The sequence below is a fragment of the Sus scrofa genome, chromosome 9 (genome assembly GCF_000003025.6).
Source record: "Sus scrofa isolate TJ Tabasco breed Duroc chromosome 9, Sscrofa11.1, whole genome shotgun sequence".
Lineage (NCBI taxonomy): Eukaryota > Metazoa > Chordata > Mammalia > Artiodactyla > Suidae > Sus > Sus scrofa.
In genome coordinates this window covers 122,493,820-122,510,545 of record NC_010451.4, presented here as the reverse complement: position 1 = coordinate 122,510,545, position 16,726 = coordinate 122,493,820, and the positions used below count along the sequence as shown (strand labels likewise).

Sequence of the window (16,726 nt, the reverse complement as noted above, 5' to 3'; positions counted from 1 at the left end):
GAATGTGCTGAGACCGGGAGAAACGCCGTCAAGGAGGCTGGAGGAGCTGGAGGAGACTGGCCAGGGGATGAGAGGGGGAGAGAAGGGAGACAGGCAGCCCAGCTGACTCCCCGAGAGGATTTTTAAAAATTTTTCTATGGCTGCACCCACGACATATGGAAGTTTCCAGGCCAGGGACTGAATCTGAGCCACAGCTATGACCTATGCTGCAGCTGTGGCAATGCTGGATCCTTTAATCCACTGCACTGGGCCAGGGATCAAACCCGTGCCTCCGCAGTGACCCAAACTGCTGCAATCAGACTTTTTTTTTTGTCTTTTGTCTTTTGTCTTTTCTAGGGCCACACCTTATGTGGCATATGGAGGTTCCCAGGCTAGGGGTCGAATCAGAGCTGTAGCTGCCAGCCTGCACTGCAGCCACAGCAATGCAGGATCCGAGCCTCGCCTGCAACCTACACCACAGCTCATGGCAACGCCGGATCCTTAACCCACTGAGCAAGGCCAGGGCTCGAACCTGCAACCTCATGGTTCCTAGTCGGATTCCTTTCCGCTGTGCCATAACAGGAACTCCTGCAATCAGATTCTTAACCCACTGTGCCGCAGCAGGAACTCCTTGGGGAAGCAGCTTTTACCTGGAGTGATCCAGAGTGCCGCCAGGCCTCTCAGGCATCCTCGCGGAGATGTCGGGGAAGAGGATCACAGATCTGGAGTTCTGGGGAGCACGTGGGGTCAGAGCTTGAGACCTGGCTTCAGTGGCATGTGAAGCCTTGGGGTGCACGTCACCAGGAGTGGTGCACAGTGGGGAAGAGGAGGCCCGGCCAGAGGACCAGCGCACCACAGCTCTGAGGCCCCAGAGCAAGACTCAGACCCCCAGTATTGGAGGAGAGCAAGGAGCCGGGAATGCAGGGCTGTTTCCTAGGCCAGAGTCAGGAGCAAATCCTCTCAGACAGAGAACCCATCCTGGGAGCACCTCAAGGGCTGGGACCTTGGTGCAGCTTGCCCAGCACAGTGCCTGGAGCTCACGGCCACTCGATGTTAAGTTCAGTGGGTGAATAACCACAGACACGGGACTGAAGAGGGCCGGGAGAGGAGTGGCCATGCTTCACCCAGGACAGGAGCCCTTGGAGGAGCTGGGAGTAGTGAGGTTATCATGCTACCACTTTAGGGGGTCTCCTCCCGCACCCAGTGCCCCAGTCCCCCACCTCCTGCAGTGAGGGCTCACGCTCTTGTCACTCACCTGGATGACACATGTCCTGTGGAACTCGGCTCTGTCCTCTGCAGGTCTCTCTCTGGTTTCTGGCTGGACCCTGGCTCCTCAGAGGCCAGGGGGACGGTCATGCCCACGGAGCTGAGGGTGCTAACAGCTGCTGAGCTGCAGCCCTGGCGTCTTCCTGCAACAACCATAGAACCCTGCTGTGTCACTGACCCATCCTAAAGGTCACAGTTGGGGAGGGGGACACTCCCAGCAAGAGGCAGCAGAGCCAGAGGATGAGAGGAGCGGGGGTTGGGGGGTGCCAATGGTGGGTTCCTGGGATAAGAACCACCATCTTCTTGGCTACGATATTCCACAGCTTAAACGACAGCCACCTTTTTGGGGGCATCTCTGATACGCCAGGCAATGAGTTAAACCTTCTACAGAGACTATTTCATGGGTTTCTAGGAGATGGTTCTACTATTACCCTCAGGTTACAGAGGAGGAGACAGGAGGAGCCTAGGACCTCCTGGCTAATGAGAGGAGCAGCCTCAACCGGCCCTCTGTTCCAGGCCTTGGGGAGCTCAAGGCCAGGCTGCCCAGAAGGGTCAGCAGGTCTCAGAACAGAAGCCTTGCAGGAAGCGGGGAGCGGCAGCCAGCAGCCAGTCTAGAGGCCCCTGGAGGGAAGAAAACTACGCCCTAGCGCAGGGCAGGTGGGATCTCAGGGTGGGAAAGCATTAGCGTCCCCGTGGGCGATGGAGGGGCGGGACGGCCGCTCAGCATCCGCATCCTCACTACGGTCCAGGTGGCCTGTCACCTCTCTGCCCTCTCCCCTCCACTCTGCTTCTAAGCCCGGGATCCCAGCGCCGTGGTTGCCAGAGCTCGGGCACATGTGTGTGGCGGGCCTGTTTTCTCTGCCTATGTGTGAGTGGCCAAGGTGCTCACCTCAGATTACAGCATCTGCCCAAGGCCCACTGGTGCCTAGGATGTGCCCACACTACGAGGACCCCTTCCCAGGACAGAGGTGATACCCTCCATCCTTCAGCGGTGTCGCCTGCTGAAACCTGCCATGTTGCCCAGCAGGGGTGGGGGTCCAGGAGGGCTCAGACACCGGCGAACCACCTCAGCACTCCTTGCAGGGGTTCTGCATACTGGTCGCCGTGTCCTTGGGATGGCATGCTTGCCTGGTCTCAAGGTCTCAAGGTCAGAAGGGCCAGACTCCTGATGAATGAGTTTACCTGTGCATCCCCCACAGGGCCTCGGACGGTGCCCAGCAGGAAACCAGTGCTTGATCGACGCTGAATGAATGGTGAGTGACTGAATGAAATGAAGGAGTTGAAGGAAAGGACCTCAGCTACATGATTATTTGGCATTTTCTGCTCTAAGAGAATTGGAAATCCTGGAGCTGCTGCCTCTCCCTGTTTTGTCTGTAAAATTCCCTTAAGGCCAGGCCTCTAGTAGCCATGGAGCTCGGAGCTTCTGTACACACCTCAAGGTTGCCATTAATCAGAGGGCACCACCATCATCACCCTGCCTCCCCTGGGGGGAGTTGGCTAATCTGCCTCCAGGCTGATGTTGAACCCCAGACCAGCCCACCAGCTTCCCCAACACCTGCCGCGGCTCTGAGAGCTCCGGGGGCTGCTAGGAGCGGTGCGTGGCTACGTCATCTATTGGGATGAACCCTACGTGAAGACCGAGACTCAGCCTGCGGTCTCTGGTCTAGGACCGCCCTCGCCCGGGGCAATCCCGTACCGTCTCTGCAGTCCTTCAGGGGTGCTTCGGGCTCCTTCTGCCCCTGGACCTTGTGGATGCTTCCTCCCTGGGGCTCCTGTGGCCCCTGGGGTGTGCTGTTGCAGTTCTTGTTGCCCAGGGCCTGCAGTGGGTGCCTGACGTGGGGGCTGCGGAGTGGGGGCTGTGGCGGGGTGATATCACAGGTCCTGGGAACTTCGCCTCTTGAAGGAGACGGGCGGATGTCCGCAGGCTCTCCTTGGTCACCCCGCTTGCGAAGCCCAGCCAGGGCTGCCTTCCTGTGAGAGGTGGTTTTCTTTGCAGAGGGAGGGATAGGCTTCCAGCCTTCAGGGGGGAGGGGAGCGGTTGGCTGCTGGGCCTGGCGGGGGGCAGAGGGCTCTGGGTGGCTCTGGTGGCTTTCTGTAACCTGGGCTTGCCGGTCCGGCCCCGAGGAAGAGGCCACAGCACAGGCTGCCCAAGGATCCTCCGGGTGAGCCCAGTGATTCTCCAGCCCTGGTCCAGGCTGCCCCTGGGACCCCAGGGGAGCCCTCTTAGAGTCTTGGGCAGGAGGCTTAGAGGCAGCATCTTCTCTGGGGAGCAGGGTCCCCTCAGGCGTGTGTCCTGTGCCTTCCATGGCCTCACCTGACACCTCCACAAGCTCTGGTCCAGGCAGGTAGTGAGGGGCCTGAGGACCCAGGAGAGGCTCCCTTTCTGCCCTGCGTAACCACCTGTGGCCTCCACGAGGCCTGGAGGCCCGCACGCGAGGACTGGTCCCACGGGCCCTGCTGGGCTGGGTGCTCCCGGCCTCCTCACTGTCGGTCCTGCAGCTGTCGGAGGTGTCCGTGCTGTCCAAGGCCGAGTCCACCTCCTCGGCGCGTGCCTGGTCCCCGATGTGTGTCTCCCGGATCCACTCGGTGTGGAGCCCAGGCTCGGTGGGGAGGAGCCCGAGTGTGGCGCTCAGGCCCCGCGACAGGAGCGGCTGCGGCAACACCCCATCCATCCTGTGCGCAGCTCTGGGCTCCCGAAGGACCCCCAGATCGGGGGTGATGCAGTGGCCGCAGGCGTGGCACCTCCTCTCGCTGCCCCAAGCAGGCGGTGGCACCGGGAGACCCCTGGGCTCCGGCCCACTCAGCAGCGGGTGGAGAGACCCCGCGCCGGGGTCGCGGCGCCAGTAGCCCCCGTAGATGTAGTCGGCGAGGTCGGGCTTGGAGCGCAGGGGACCCTGGTCGGCGGGCTGCAGCGTGGTGCTCAGCCCCTGGCGCTGGCGCTGCTGCAGCCGCTCCAGGTAGCGGGACTCGGCGTCGCGGGCTGACTCATCCTCAAAGCGGACGTGCGACGGGGAGGCGCTGCGCTTCGGCCGCTGCCCACTGCTGGACTCCCCGCTGGAGGAGTCACTCGTGTTCCCATTCTGGAGGTTGTCTCTGCCGGCAAAGGTCATCCTCGGGTCCAGGGCTGGGCTTTTCCGCCCATCTCTGATGGGGAGGCAGGAGAAGGGAGGTCATGGGCAGAAGGAGGGGACGGAGGTGCGGATTCCTCCCTGGGCACCCCAGCCCTACCGCTCCACCCTGGGGTGCAGTTTCCCACAATGCTCCAAGCAGCTACAGCCCAAAGTCGCCCCAAATCAGGTTCCTCGGGGACCAGGCAGCAAAGCAGAGGAGTTGACAAGCCCATCCTGATTCCCAACACAGAGCTAAAGAAAATGAACACGGCCTTATGGTTGGCTTTCCCTCGGTTGCCTGGCTCAGCCTGAGTTAAGATGAAACACTATTAAACTCTGGCTGGCACAAAAGGATGATACAGATGTCCCCGTGTGTGCTATGTGTGTATGTGTTTAGAAGGGAGCCTGGCCATCGTAAGCATCTGGTGATCTGTGATCAGCTGTGGCAATACTATATTTGTTAGAAAGGTTTAAGGGGAAGAGCACATTTTAAGTCTCTGCAGAGACTGTGTGGGGCTAAGTCCGGTTTTTAAGCATTCCTGCTCTCAAAAGTGTCCACCGGGGGAGGGTTCCTAATCACCTTGCTTGGACGGAGTTTCGACAGAGTGACACCGGACTCTCCACCTTGCTGTTCCAACATCCCCTCCTGTACCTGCCCACCCCAGCCCCTCACACACGCACGCATCCTGAAAAGCTGTGACAACAATTCCTGTGCTAGGAAGAGTCTTCACATTCTGTCATCAGCCTTGGCTCTGGGAGACACTGGCTGGCAGTCAAATCCCGCTCAGCTGAAGGAAACACCTGTACCAATCTCACACCGAACCGCTGGAGCCAGGTAATCTGACTTTCAGGCCACGATGGAACCTGGCCCACAGGCCACTTCCTCTGAGGCCACCTAAGGCAGGACCACATTCCTCCCTTCCTTTTCGAGGCAGCACCTCCCCACCAATCGATGCTAAGTGGCTGGATTCACATCTTTTCTCTTATTTGTCTCTCTTTGTCACTCACGCTAGACCCGTGAAGTGGCCTCTTCTCCACTGGTCCTCCTGGAGCACAGCTTCCACACACCATCCCCCAAGGGGACACAAGACCAAGTTCATGGTCTTTGAGGTAACAATGCAGGCCCTCCTCATCCTCTGCTTTCCTCTCCAGCTCTATCCCCCCCCCACCACCACCTGTACGGCCTCCAGGCCTTTCACTCCATCTACCTCATGCAGCCCTCCTGCCATCATTTCCTGGAGTCTTTCTTCTTAACCTGACTACATTTGAATCCTCATCATTAAATTTTACCAGTGTAGATACCACTGTGTGATGGTTAGTTTTATGTGTCAACCTGGCTAGGTTATGGTGCCCAGGTACTGATCAAACATTATTCTCGATGTTTTTGGGAAGGCTTTTCCTTTTCCTTTCCTTTCCTTTCCTTTCCTTTCCTTTCCTTTCCTTTCTTTCTTTTCTGCTTTTTAGGGCCACACCTGCAGTGTATGGAAATTCCTGGGCTAGGGGTCGAATTGGAGCTGCAGCTGCCAGCCTATGCCACAGCCATACCAGATCTGAGCTGCATCTACAACCTATTACTGCAGCTCACGGCAACACAGGATCCTTAACCCACTGAGTGAGGCCAGGGATCGAACTTGCATCCTTGTGGATACTAGTCGGGTTCATAACCTGGAAGCTGCAACAGGAACTCCCTGTGAAGATTGTTTTTGGATAATAGTAACATTTAAACTGGTGGACTTCAAATAAAGCTAATCGCTCTTTATGATGAGCTGGGCCTCATCTAATCAGTCAAAAGTCTTTTTTTTTTCCTTTCTTTCTTTCTTTCAACAGCCACACTTGCAGCATACGAAAGTTCCTGGGCTAGGGGTCAAATCAGAACTGCAGCTTCTGGCCCCCACCACAGTCATAGCAACACTGGATCCAAGCTGCATATGCAGCCTATGCCCAGCAAGTGCCAGATCCTTCACCCACTGAGGAAGGTCAGGGATTGCGCCCGTATCCTCACAGACACTGTTAGGTTCTTAACCCTCTGAGCCACAACGGGACTCCTGAAAGTCTTAATAAAGACTGATCTCCCTGAGGAAGAAAAAATTCTGCCAGCTGACTGCTTAGATTTGAGATGCAACTCTTCCCTGGGTCTCAAGGCTGCCAGCCTATCCTGCAGACTGTACGTCAGCCTCCATGATACTGGGAGGCAACTCCTTAAAATGAAATTTTCTGTCTCTATATAAACACAATTGTGTGGCCTCTCTCTTTGGAGAACGCTGACCAATCCATCATGATGATGTCTCCTCCTCTGAGTGCCCAGGCCATTCACCTGTCATCACAGACTCGGACGATGTCAGGGCTGGAAGGGACGTGTCTACAAGGGAGAGGATACATGAGACCGGTCCCTAGGCTGACTGGCACATGAACAGCTGAGGAAGGCAGGTTGCGGGAACTTTTTCTCCCTCAGAAGAAAACAGAACTAGACACTGACCATGCTCCTGGTCAAGTCGTGTCTGGAGACAGGGGCCTGGATTTGAGAGACCTGCTGTTTCTTTCCAGTTACTAAGAAAAGTACCGAGTGGCCAGTCACCTGTGCCACATGCTTTATGGCTATGTGACGGTTCCCAGTCCCTGAAGAGCCTGGGAAGGTCTCCCTAATCATACCCCACTTGTCCATACTCGAGCTTGTCCTGACACCCTGACAACTTATTATAGTGAAATGCATGTGAGTGATCGGTCGATTTACCAAACCTTCCTCTCCTTGGATGCTTCAGTGATTCCGCAGGATGGATGCCAAGGCTCTGAAAAAGGCTGCCTTAACCTGAGTTCCTTCTTCACCCCATTTCTAGCTCCCCAATGGAAAGACGGATACGGTGTGCGAGCGAAGGGAAGGGAGTTCAGATAACGGTAGAAGAAACCCTCCGTGCTTAGCAATTACTGCGAAGACGTGCCAACCAGTGGGGAGAGTGGCCTCCGAACTGGTTGACTTCCATAACTACACATGGTGTTGGCTGGACAGTGCGTCCTTCCAGGCTGTTCTTTTGGTATGGAGAAATGTCTGACTCAGGGGAGCCTGTGTTTACCTGTGCCCTGGGCAGGTCACTGGCCATCCGAATCATCCCCTCCCTGGGTGCCTTGACAGCAAAGCCACCAACCAGTCTCATAGCCCTGATGGGTTGGAATGGTCTGGATTGTGCCCGGCATGGAGCATGATGGATAGAGGCTGCCCTTTAGGGTCACAGGGTGGACTGGGATGTCAGCGTTAAATTGTCCAAGACTCTCCCTGCACAGCTCCAGGGGAGCCAGTTACGGCTGAGAGCTTAAGACACTCACTCACCTGTGCCATGCCAGAACATGACAACCTCACATCCTGGATCCCACGCCTCTGGTCCCACCAGGAGAGGGGCTGGTGCTCACCCCACCGTGAATGCCAAGATGGCAGAATAAAGCTAGAGCCAAAGCCCTGCCATGTCATACTGCACTGTGCCCTAGCCCTTGATTCACTCCAAGGAGCCGGGTGAGTACTTCCTAAATTAGGCAGCTTAAAAGTGCCTCTGTGCAAACTCTGGGGGCCCCGGAGCCTGACGTTCTGGGTTTACACCGCCCTGGGATGCAAGGAGCAGCGGGGCCTGCACACTTGCCACACTCCTGACTGCAGCATTTCCCCTGGTCAGCGCTACTGCAGGAGGAATTATTTTTTAGAGAAGAACTAGTGCTAAGCAAGTGGATCTGCCTGCTTTGAGATCTGAAAAAATCTGTGCTTGCGAGGGCTGTTTTGAGGAATACTGCAGCATCGTCGGTCATCCTGTGTTCTGGAACCACATTTAGGCAGGTATGACTTATCCAACTAGGCATGATAGCCACAGACCCCAGGGGCCACGATTCTTCCAGGGCCCATGAAAACATTTTCGTTTTGTTCAAAGTCAAAGGAAAATAAATAAATACACTTTTAGGTCAAAGAAAAGATGATCAGATAGAATACTAATATCATTTAACTTTAAGCCAGCATGGTCATATAATATAAAGTTTTTTATGGAGGAAGGAGCCCACGAAAGTAAGAGGGCCCAGGGTCCCTGGAAGTCCTCATGTGGGCCTGCCTTTGGAGAGGGGTTTATAGCTGAGAGGCACAGCTCCTGGACAGGCTCACCACTGGAGAGCAGCGTGCAGGTCTCAGTATGGCTGGGGAGGTCCCTCTGATCTATCTTCTGGTGACAGGTCTCTTTAAGTGATCATGAAGCAGTAGAGCCCCAAGCCCTTGCCCCTGAAGACTCTGTCTGCACCAGCATCTCTCTCTCTCTCTCTCTTTTTTTTGGTGGCCACACAGAAGTCCCTGGGCCAGGGATCAAACCCAAGCCACAGCAGGGACAACACCAAACCCTTAACACCTAGGCCACCAGGGAACTCCCAGCACCTGCATCTTTTCAGGCTGTCAGGATCTGAGAAGAGGCTGTGCTAGAGTCACTCTGGGCACTCGACTATCCATGTGGGGTTCCGGGGTCAGCACTCCAGATCATTCTTGCCCAGGAAAAGACGGCTCTAGCCAGAAAAACAGCAACCAGAAGAGCCCCACTGAGCAGAAGCTCTGCCCCTGCTGCACAGGCAGGATGCCCTGGCCAGCCAGGCCCACCCGGTGCAAGACAGGCCCTATAGGAGAGCCAGTACCCCAGTTTAGACACAACAACCCCCACACAGGCCCCAGAGAGCAATGCCCTGCTCTGCTGACAGGACGTGAGTGATACTTTCTCAGGATGAAAAAAGTCCCCGCTTTAGAGGCAACACATTCCTAATCTAATAAGGAAATCCGGGGGCGGTGGGCCACATCAGCGAGCCCAACTTTTACATTCAGGATGGTGAACTGCGCCATCCTGGAATTCATGCCAAAGGTAGGAATAATATTTTTGTTCTAAAAGAAGAAATGGAGAGGAGTTCCCGTCGTGGCTCAGTGGTTAATGAACCCAACTAGTATCCATGAGGATGTGGGGTCAATCCCTGGCCTCGCTCAGTGGGTGAAGCATCCAGCGTTGCTGTGGGCTGTGGTGTAAGTCGCAGACGAGGCTTGGAACCCACATTGCTGTGGCTGTGGTGTAGGCCGCAGCTACAGGTCCAACTGGACCCCTAGCCTGGGAATCTCCACATGCTGTGGATGTGGCCCTAAATAGACGAAAGACCAAAAAAAAAAAAAAAAAAAAAAGAAGAAAGACAAAGATCAAAAGAAGAAATGGAGAAATGCAGGAAAGCTTGATCATATAAGGCACCTTCATCTCAACTGCTGAATTCCAGGGGCCTCCACCAGCAGTGCTGGGACCAGTGCATAAGGGGATGAGAGGATTTTGGAGACAAGTGCAGAGTGAATAAGGCACGTTAGCAGCAAGAAAGTACCATACCCGCCAAGCTTCTCCAAGGAGGCTCCGTGGAGGCCTCAGCAACCGTCCCTCCGGAGCTGAACAGCATCCACAGGAAGGCCCCTCCCTCCGGCCGGCTACACTGTCCCAACCACACAGGCTCCCTACAGCCTTACACGACAGCCACTGTGACACAGGAGAACAGCCCCTATGGTGTCACCCTCCCGGGCCCTGCCTCCTGCTGGCAGGTTTTGCCCTCCTTGGGCGAAGAACACCAACCCCGGTGTGCCTGCCCCCTAAGTGGCAAGAGCTCGTGCTTCCAAGAGCTGTTCCAGTTCTCCACTGATTTTCTTCCAGAAAACGCGGCTGCTGCTTTACTATGGCTTTGCCTCCTGGAAAAGCCTGCCTGTCCAGGATGGCCCTGGCCACCTCCAGCCAGATCTCAGATAAAGAAGGCCTTCTGGAGCCTGCCCCGCCTGCCCCACTCTCCCAGCCCCTTTCATCAAGCTGCTCTTTGCAAGGAGTGATGCCTCCGGGCTCTGGGGGTGGGGGAGGGGCTCCTGCATCTAATGAGGCCCGGGGCCTGTGTGGCATCTCCACGTTAGCTCAGCATGGCTCTCCAGGGTGATTTGACAAGCGTAACCTTTAGAAGCATCTGCAGCAAGCCATCTGGCGTTGATTTCTCAGCGATACCCTCTGAGGATTCACCAGGGCTGCCAAGTCAAAGGAATTCTTTTCTGGACACAGCAGCTGCTAAAGTGGGTCACCTTGCACTTGAGCAGCATTCCCACTGCCGGCGACCAGCCTGGCGAAAGGGAACCTCCTTTCAGGTTAGTGACTGTCATGGTCACGAGCTGCTGATTTCGGGAAGAGGGCGTGTTCAAGGTACACGTACACCGCCGAGTCTGCTCTGCAGGTAGCCGTGTCTGTTTTGAGGCTATGCCATTCAGCCCAGGTACCTACAGAACATGAAACGGGAGGCTTCCACGGACGTCTAAGGCTCTGGGCCTCACATGCATGCAGAGAAGGATAGTTAGGAGGCTTCAAATGACCCACGCCCATCCCTAACTAGTCCTGTCCAGATAGAGGGAGATAGGGCATAAAACGTGGAAATAAAAGTGTAGCCTGTCTGGCACCTCTTGCCAGGATTTAGGGTCTCCTGAACCCCTCTCCTAAGGGTCACAGTGGCACTGAACACACTGAACAAGCTGCAGCCCTCTGCTCATGCTGGAGTCATCCCAAGGGTGCCATGAAGGTCCTCGGCCTTTAATGAGTGGGCTCAGCATCCCTGTCAAAGACCATCTGGTCCAGTTTCACACAGAATCTCCCCGGCCCCCTGCCACACACACACCCCGTGCCCCTGGCGCCAAAGAAGCCACAGGCCTTGTCAGCCACAGATGCTCCTGCTGGGACCTGGGGCACGCTGGCATGGGCTGGCAGCCTCACTGCAGGCCAAGTGCACTGGCCAACTCCACATGCAAGGGACTCCTTAAGGTGTACTGTGGGACGGGCAGGGGTGACGGGTATCACTCAGGAAGCAGCCACATGTGGAGTGCTGATGTGAACGTCTTTGAACTTGCTCTTTTCTTTTCATCCCCGAGCTCACCTTCCCTCACGGCTCCAGCATCGGAAAATCAGGGTAATGCCCGATCTGCAGTTCCGACTTTGCCCCTCTGCAGATCCTGTGTCCACCTGTCTGATACATATCTCCAAGGGCTGTTTCGTGGGCCACCCCTCCAAAGCCTGACCCTGCACCTAAGCTTCAGCCCTTGGCCAAGGCCCCACCGAACCCCCAGACGCCAAGTCAGAACCCTGGGCTCCATCCCGGAGGCTCCTTTTCTCGTGTTTCCCACATCCAGTTGATTAAACAGTTAACCATCAGAGGTTACACGTGTAAGAGTGCTGCTTTAAACATGTTACATAGATTAACTCACATAACCCGCCCAACGACCGTTTAAGACAGGCACGATTATGATTCCCATTTGCCAACGAGGAAACTGAGGCACAGAGGCTTCCTCAGGCCCAGAGCTGGTAAGTGGCAGAGCCAGCAAACAGTGGTCTGTTTCCAGAGCCTTAACCACTTCCCTGCTGCCTCATTAAGCCTGCTGGCCTGGCTCTTAGCCACCTCTTGTCGCCACACTCTCCTCCCTATCACAGCTCTCCAGGACCCCGGTGGTGCAGCGTCCTCACTGCCCCCAGGCCCCGAGATCCGACCCACCCCTGCGCAGAACAGCCTTCCTGAAGATGTGATGGCGCTACCCACCTGCTGCGGTGGCTCCTGGCTATTAGGGGAGGCGGCCACACTGTTGGGCAGGCTTAGAGGCCTCTAGGACCGGCCTCCACTGAGCTTTCCGGCCTTCATGCCTGCACCCCCAGCACGTTCTCAGGCTCTAGCCCGGCCAACTCCCGAGCCCAGGACCATTGCTCAGTGTCTGCCCTGGGATGCTCACCTTGGCTCCATCATCTGCCCAGGGAATATCTACATCCCCTTCAAGCCCAAACTTAGTAGCCACCTCCTCTCAAGCCTCCCCTGTCCTTTGCAGGTGCAGTCAGAGGTTTCCTGCTTTCCTCTCCTATACCTCAGTCCACAGAATTGCAGATCTGCCTGCCTGTCTTTGTCTTCCGAGACTCTGACCTCTTTCCCCCGGGGAAGCGCGGGTCGTGTTCTATAACATCAGAAGGTGCTCAGTGACGGGGAAGGAATTAAAGCCCGTGCCTGACATGGGAACCCTCCCCCACAGACAGCCGGGAGTTGCGAGCAGCGGCTTTCTGGCTACATCCCATCTCTTCTCCTGGCCCAGCCCTTCCAGGCCAGTCTGGCCGGGGGCCCCACTCACCGGCTGCCCTGGGCAAGGGTGGGCACGATATCGTGGCTGGCACGGACGGGCCGGGTCCTGGCCTTCATGCGGGCTCGCTGCAGCAGGTGCTTGGCTTCCTCATGCCTGGGGCTCAGCACGGGCTCCGGCTTGGGACCAAAGGTCCTGCGGGTGGCACGCGGGCCAGAGCGGGCGGGGGAGGGATTAGGAGAAAATAACAGGGATTAGGAGGGCTTTCACAGTGTGGAGCATGGCTGTGCCAGAAACAGCCCTGCATGCGCGGCCTTCCTTGTCCAGTTCCCACACGGAGGGCACCTCGCCCGGGGCCTGGGGCCTGGCCCTGAGCAACCCTGGATGGGGCTGGGGAGCGGGCCAACCCTGGACATCTGCTCAGAGACTGGGGGCAGAGACCCCAGGAGGATCCAGAAAAGGGTAGGGCAGTCTCCAGATTATTCTATTGTTCCTGCCCTGGGCAGACAGCAGGAGTCATCGGGAGGAGGGGAGAAAAGGCCCGGGGTTGTCGGGCTGGGCCTGTGCCCAGCCAGATGGTCTTTACACGCGCCACCTCCCTCTCTCCTTCTGCCTCTCCCTGCACCCACACATACCCACTCAAGCTCACGCAGCACCACCCTGAGCTCCCACTGCAGGCACGAGGAATCCGGGCTCTGCCGGCCACCATGCTGCTCCTCGGGGGAATGACATTTTTACGAGCCCTGGTGCTTTCTTGCCTCAGTCCCATCAGGCATCGGTTCAGGCCTGAGAGATTAAGTTGGACCCACACCAAGCCAGCAAATGGCTTGATTTTCATAACAATGAAGGGTCTTTGAGCAGCCCTCACCACCTCCCAGATGTGCTGCCTCCCCAGCCAGGCCAGAGCCGCAGAAAATGACAGCAACCCTTTTTCAAAGCTGCCTCCCCGACAGTGACATATAGCCAGCTCCAGGTTGTGCGAAAACAGCAGCCCCGCCGCCCCCACCAACAAGACGCTTCTCTCCCTGAGCTCCCGCTCCCCGGCCAGGCTGGCCGAGGGCAGGTGCGCTCCGCTTGACAGATGAGGGTGTTCCAGGGTAGAGAAGAACATTTGGTGTGTCGCTCAAGGTCGAACATCAAGTGAGAGCAGAGCAGACGACCGCCAGCCCCACCGCCTCCAGCATCTGTCCCCCATCCTCCTCCGCGCCCTCCCCATCGTGTCCCCGGGCAGGCAGGCGGAGGCGGGGTGCGGCTGGAGTCAGACACATGCTTTGATGTGACTTCAGCGGCCCCAGCAGCTGCCTTTGTCCTCGCTGTCTCCTCTGCTGGGCTGTCCTCCCTGGGGCGGCAGGGCGGGCAGCGGGGGGGGGGGCGGTCCGCAGAGAGAGAACTCAGGCAGGTAAGGGCTCAGCCCCGCCTGCATCTCAGACCCCAGCCTGACCCACCCCAAAAGCCGCCCAGAGAAAGGGGCCTCGGCTCCACACGGGGAGATACCGAGTAGTTTCCTAGGTGACAGATGACAGAGATGTGAGTGGAAAATGGCACAACCCTGAGGCCTCCTTGGGCCATCTTTAGACAAGCTCTGGGTAGTCTATCATGTTTTCTTTCTGTAGTTCTTTCCCCCCGCCTCATTATTTGCACCTAATCCTGCTTTGGGGCCCAAGATTAAAAAATAAGTACTGCCAGAATAAAGGCACCATCTGTGCTTGTGAACCCTGGCAGGGCCCAGGCACTCTTCTGGAACTAGGAGGGCTTGCAGGAGCGAGTGAAACGGAGTCTCCAGGCCGCTGCCCTGTGGGGAGAGGCCTCCCTCGGCACAGCTTCCCGAGCGAGCGGGCAGCACCTCCAATGCACTGCTGAGAGCAGCTGCGCTCCCTGGGGCTCCGGCTGCGCCAGCGGAGATAATGAGGTTACCAGCCCAGAGAGACGCCCCTGCAGCCGGAGCCTCTGGCCGCCAGCCTGCTCACTCGGAGCCTTCCGGTGACAGCTGTGGTTCCCCGGCTGTCGGAGGGCATTTGTCACAAGACCTGGTGGGCAGGCTGGAGGGCTGCAGGCAGCTGGCCAGATGCTGCCAGGATCAGCCTTCCCCCCAGGTTTTTAAGCCATTTTGCAGCTTTGCTATTTCCTTTCTGCTCCCTCGATTTGGAGCTGTTAATTTTTTTTTTTTTTCCCATCAGCTGCCCTGCTTTGGTTCCTGGCAGACAAAGCTAGTTTCTCCCCTGATTTGAAAAGCAGGGTTTTTCAGGCGCCTGGAGGCATCCATGCAGCAACAGACAGAGCAGGGAGGAGAACAGCAGCCACCTTCACAGACTGCGGCCAAGGTCAGCAGGGCAGGCAACTCTTGGGTCATGGTGCACCCTGGAGAAAGCAGACCCTGACAGCCCTGTGGCGGGAAGGGGGTCTTTCTTCCAAGTGACAGAGCAAGTAGGTATAGTGCTGTGAGCCTGTCCCACTCCCAATGCTGCATTGCGCTGGTCTACCCAAGGGGTGCCAACCAGACAGGTTCAGACTCCTCCCTCTGAGGGAGGCTCTCCGGTCTAAGCTGACCACAGCCCTGGACGCGGTCCCTTCCTAGCATGGATGACAGCCTGCAGTCCTGGCTCCCACAGTCCCTCTGGAGAACTCCTGGAAGATGTGGGCCAATCTGTGGCCTATATGGCTTGGCAAAGGCAATTCTACCCGAGCACAGACAGCTTTTGCTACTGTCTTGAAAGTGGCAATCTGGGCTCAGTTGGTGGGGCACAGGATAAATTGGCGGAGTGCTTCCCCGAGCCTCAGTGGCCCCATCTGTCAAGAGCGGGAGTTGCAGAGGCAGGGGACTGATGCTGATACCTGTGGGCCAGTTCTTTGGCCAGGTAGCCTGGACTGCCACGAGTTGGGTAGGAGACCTTGAGGTCCTCTCCTGGGGGCGGTGGCAGTCACACCACAGATGTTTGGCCCTTAAGAAGCAGCAACACCTAAAAGAGCTAACTGTTGGGGACAGCAGGGTTTCCACAGGAGTATTCTTTGTGTGTGTGTGTGTGTGTGTGTTTAGGGCTGCACCTGCGGCACATGGAGGTTCCCAGGCTAGGGGTGGAATCGGAGCTATAGGCACTGGCCTACGCCACAGCCACAGCCACAGCCACACCAGATCCGAGCTGTGTCGTGTCTGTGACCTACACCACAGCTCGCGGCAACACCAGATCCTTAATCCACTGAGTGAGGCCAGGGATGATCGAACCTGTGTCCTCATGGAGACTAGTTAGATTCATTTCCGCCCAGCCACAATGGGAACCCCACCCCCACCCACAGAAGTATTCTTGCCCTTCCGTCTGCCTTCCAACCGCAAGCATCCTAAGCTGCTCCCAGGACAAAAAGCAGCATGCAGCCCCCTCCCACTCTGGTCTCTCCCCCCTCAGCCGGGAAGCTTTCCCAGTAGAGCTGGGCTTAGCTCTGACCGCAGGCTCCTCACAGCCAGGTCCAGCCAGGTCGGGATCTCCGGTCAGGACAAGCACCCTTTCCTCCCAGCAGGGAGGTCAGGGGGACAGAGCAGCCTCTCTCTGCAGCCATCATAATCCTAGATTAAAATAATCAGCTCCAGCAAGTCTGGCTTTAACCCTTTCATCCCAGGAACATGAATTAGGGAAATAATTTGGAATGGAAACAGAGCTGACATTTCCCATATTCCAGGATGCATCAGGTAGAGGGAAAATATATATTGTGCAGAACGCATATAAGCCTTTCTGCCTAGCCTTTGTGCCATTTTGCGCATTATTACAAAGCTCTTTATGACCAAGGATAGGGTGCTCCTGCTGCCATACTGTGCACAGTTCCCCGAGTGAGGCAAAGAGGAAAGATTGGGCCAGGAATTGATCCTGGAACACGTGCTCCTGGAGGACAGGGGCCCTTCTTCCCAGGCCTGCAGGACACTGACAGGACAGAGCCTAGAGCGGTAGTGAGAAGCGGGGTTCCCAGGCAGCCTGCCCGGCTCTAATTCTGGGCTGCCACTTACCAGCGGTGTCACCCCAGAGGACACCCTGGCAGCCTCAGCTGCCTCCTCTCCTAAACAAGGGCTCCGTTGTCAAGGGAGACGGATCCCCTTACAAGAGCTGAGCTCAGAGCCAGGCACTTGGTGAGACCCAATCAATGTTAGCATGAATTACTATTATTGCTTCTGTTATTTGCGCTGTCATCTTAAGTTACTGTCGCCCTCTTCCTGAGCAAAGGATGGAATTCCTGAACATGAACTAAAATCACCTGCTGAAGAGATCCCCTTGTC

At 56.7% G+C, this 16,726-nt stretch overlaps 1 protein-coding gene across 1 annotated transcript in view; it reads right to left on the bottom strand.

The window, feature by feature from the left end:
- The window catches only part of KIAA1614 (KIAA1614 ortholog), a 39,024-nt gene that overhangs the window by 12,527 nt on the left and 9,771 nt on the right, over positions 1-16,726 (bottom strand). The window contains exons 4-6 of the mRNA XM_021063756.1: positions 12,520-12,663; positions 2,942-4,389; positions 1,235-1,388 (exon numbers count right to left, since the gene is read on the bottom strand). Coding sequence (XP_020919415.1) covers positions 1,235-1,388; positions 2,942-4,389; positions 12,520-12,663 — 1,746 coding nt within the window. The remainder of the gene's footprint in view (positions 1-1,234; positions 1,389-2,941; positions 4,390-12,519; positions 12,664-16,726) is intronic.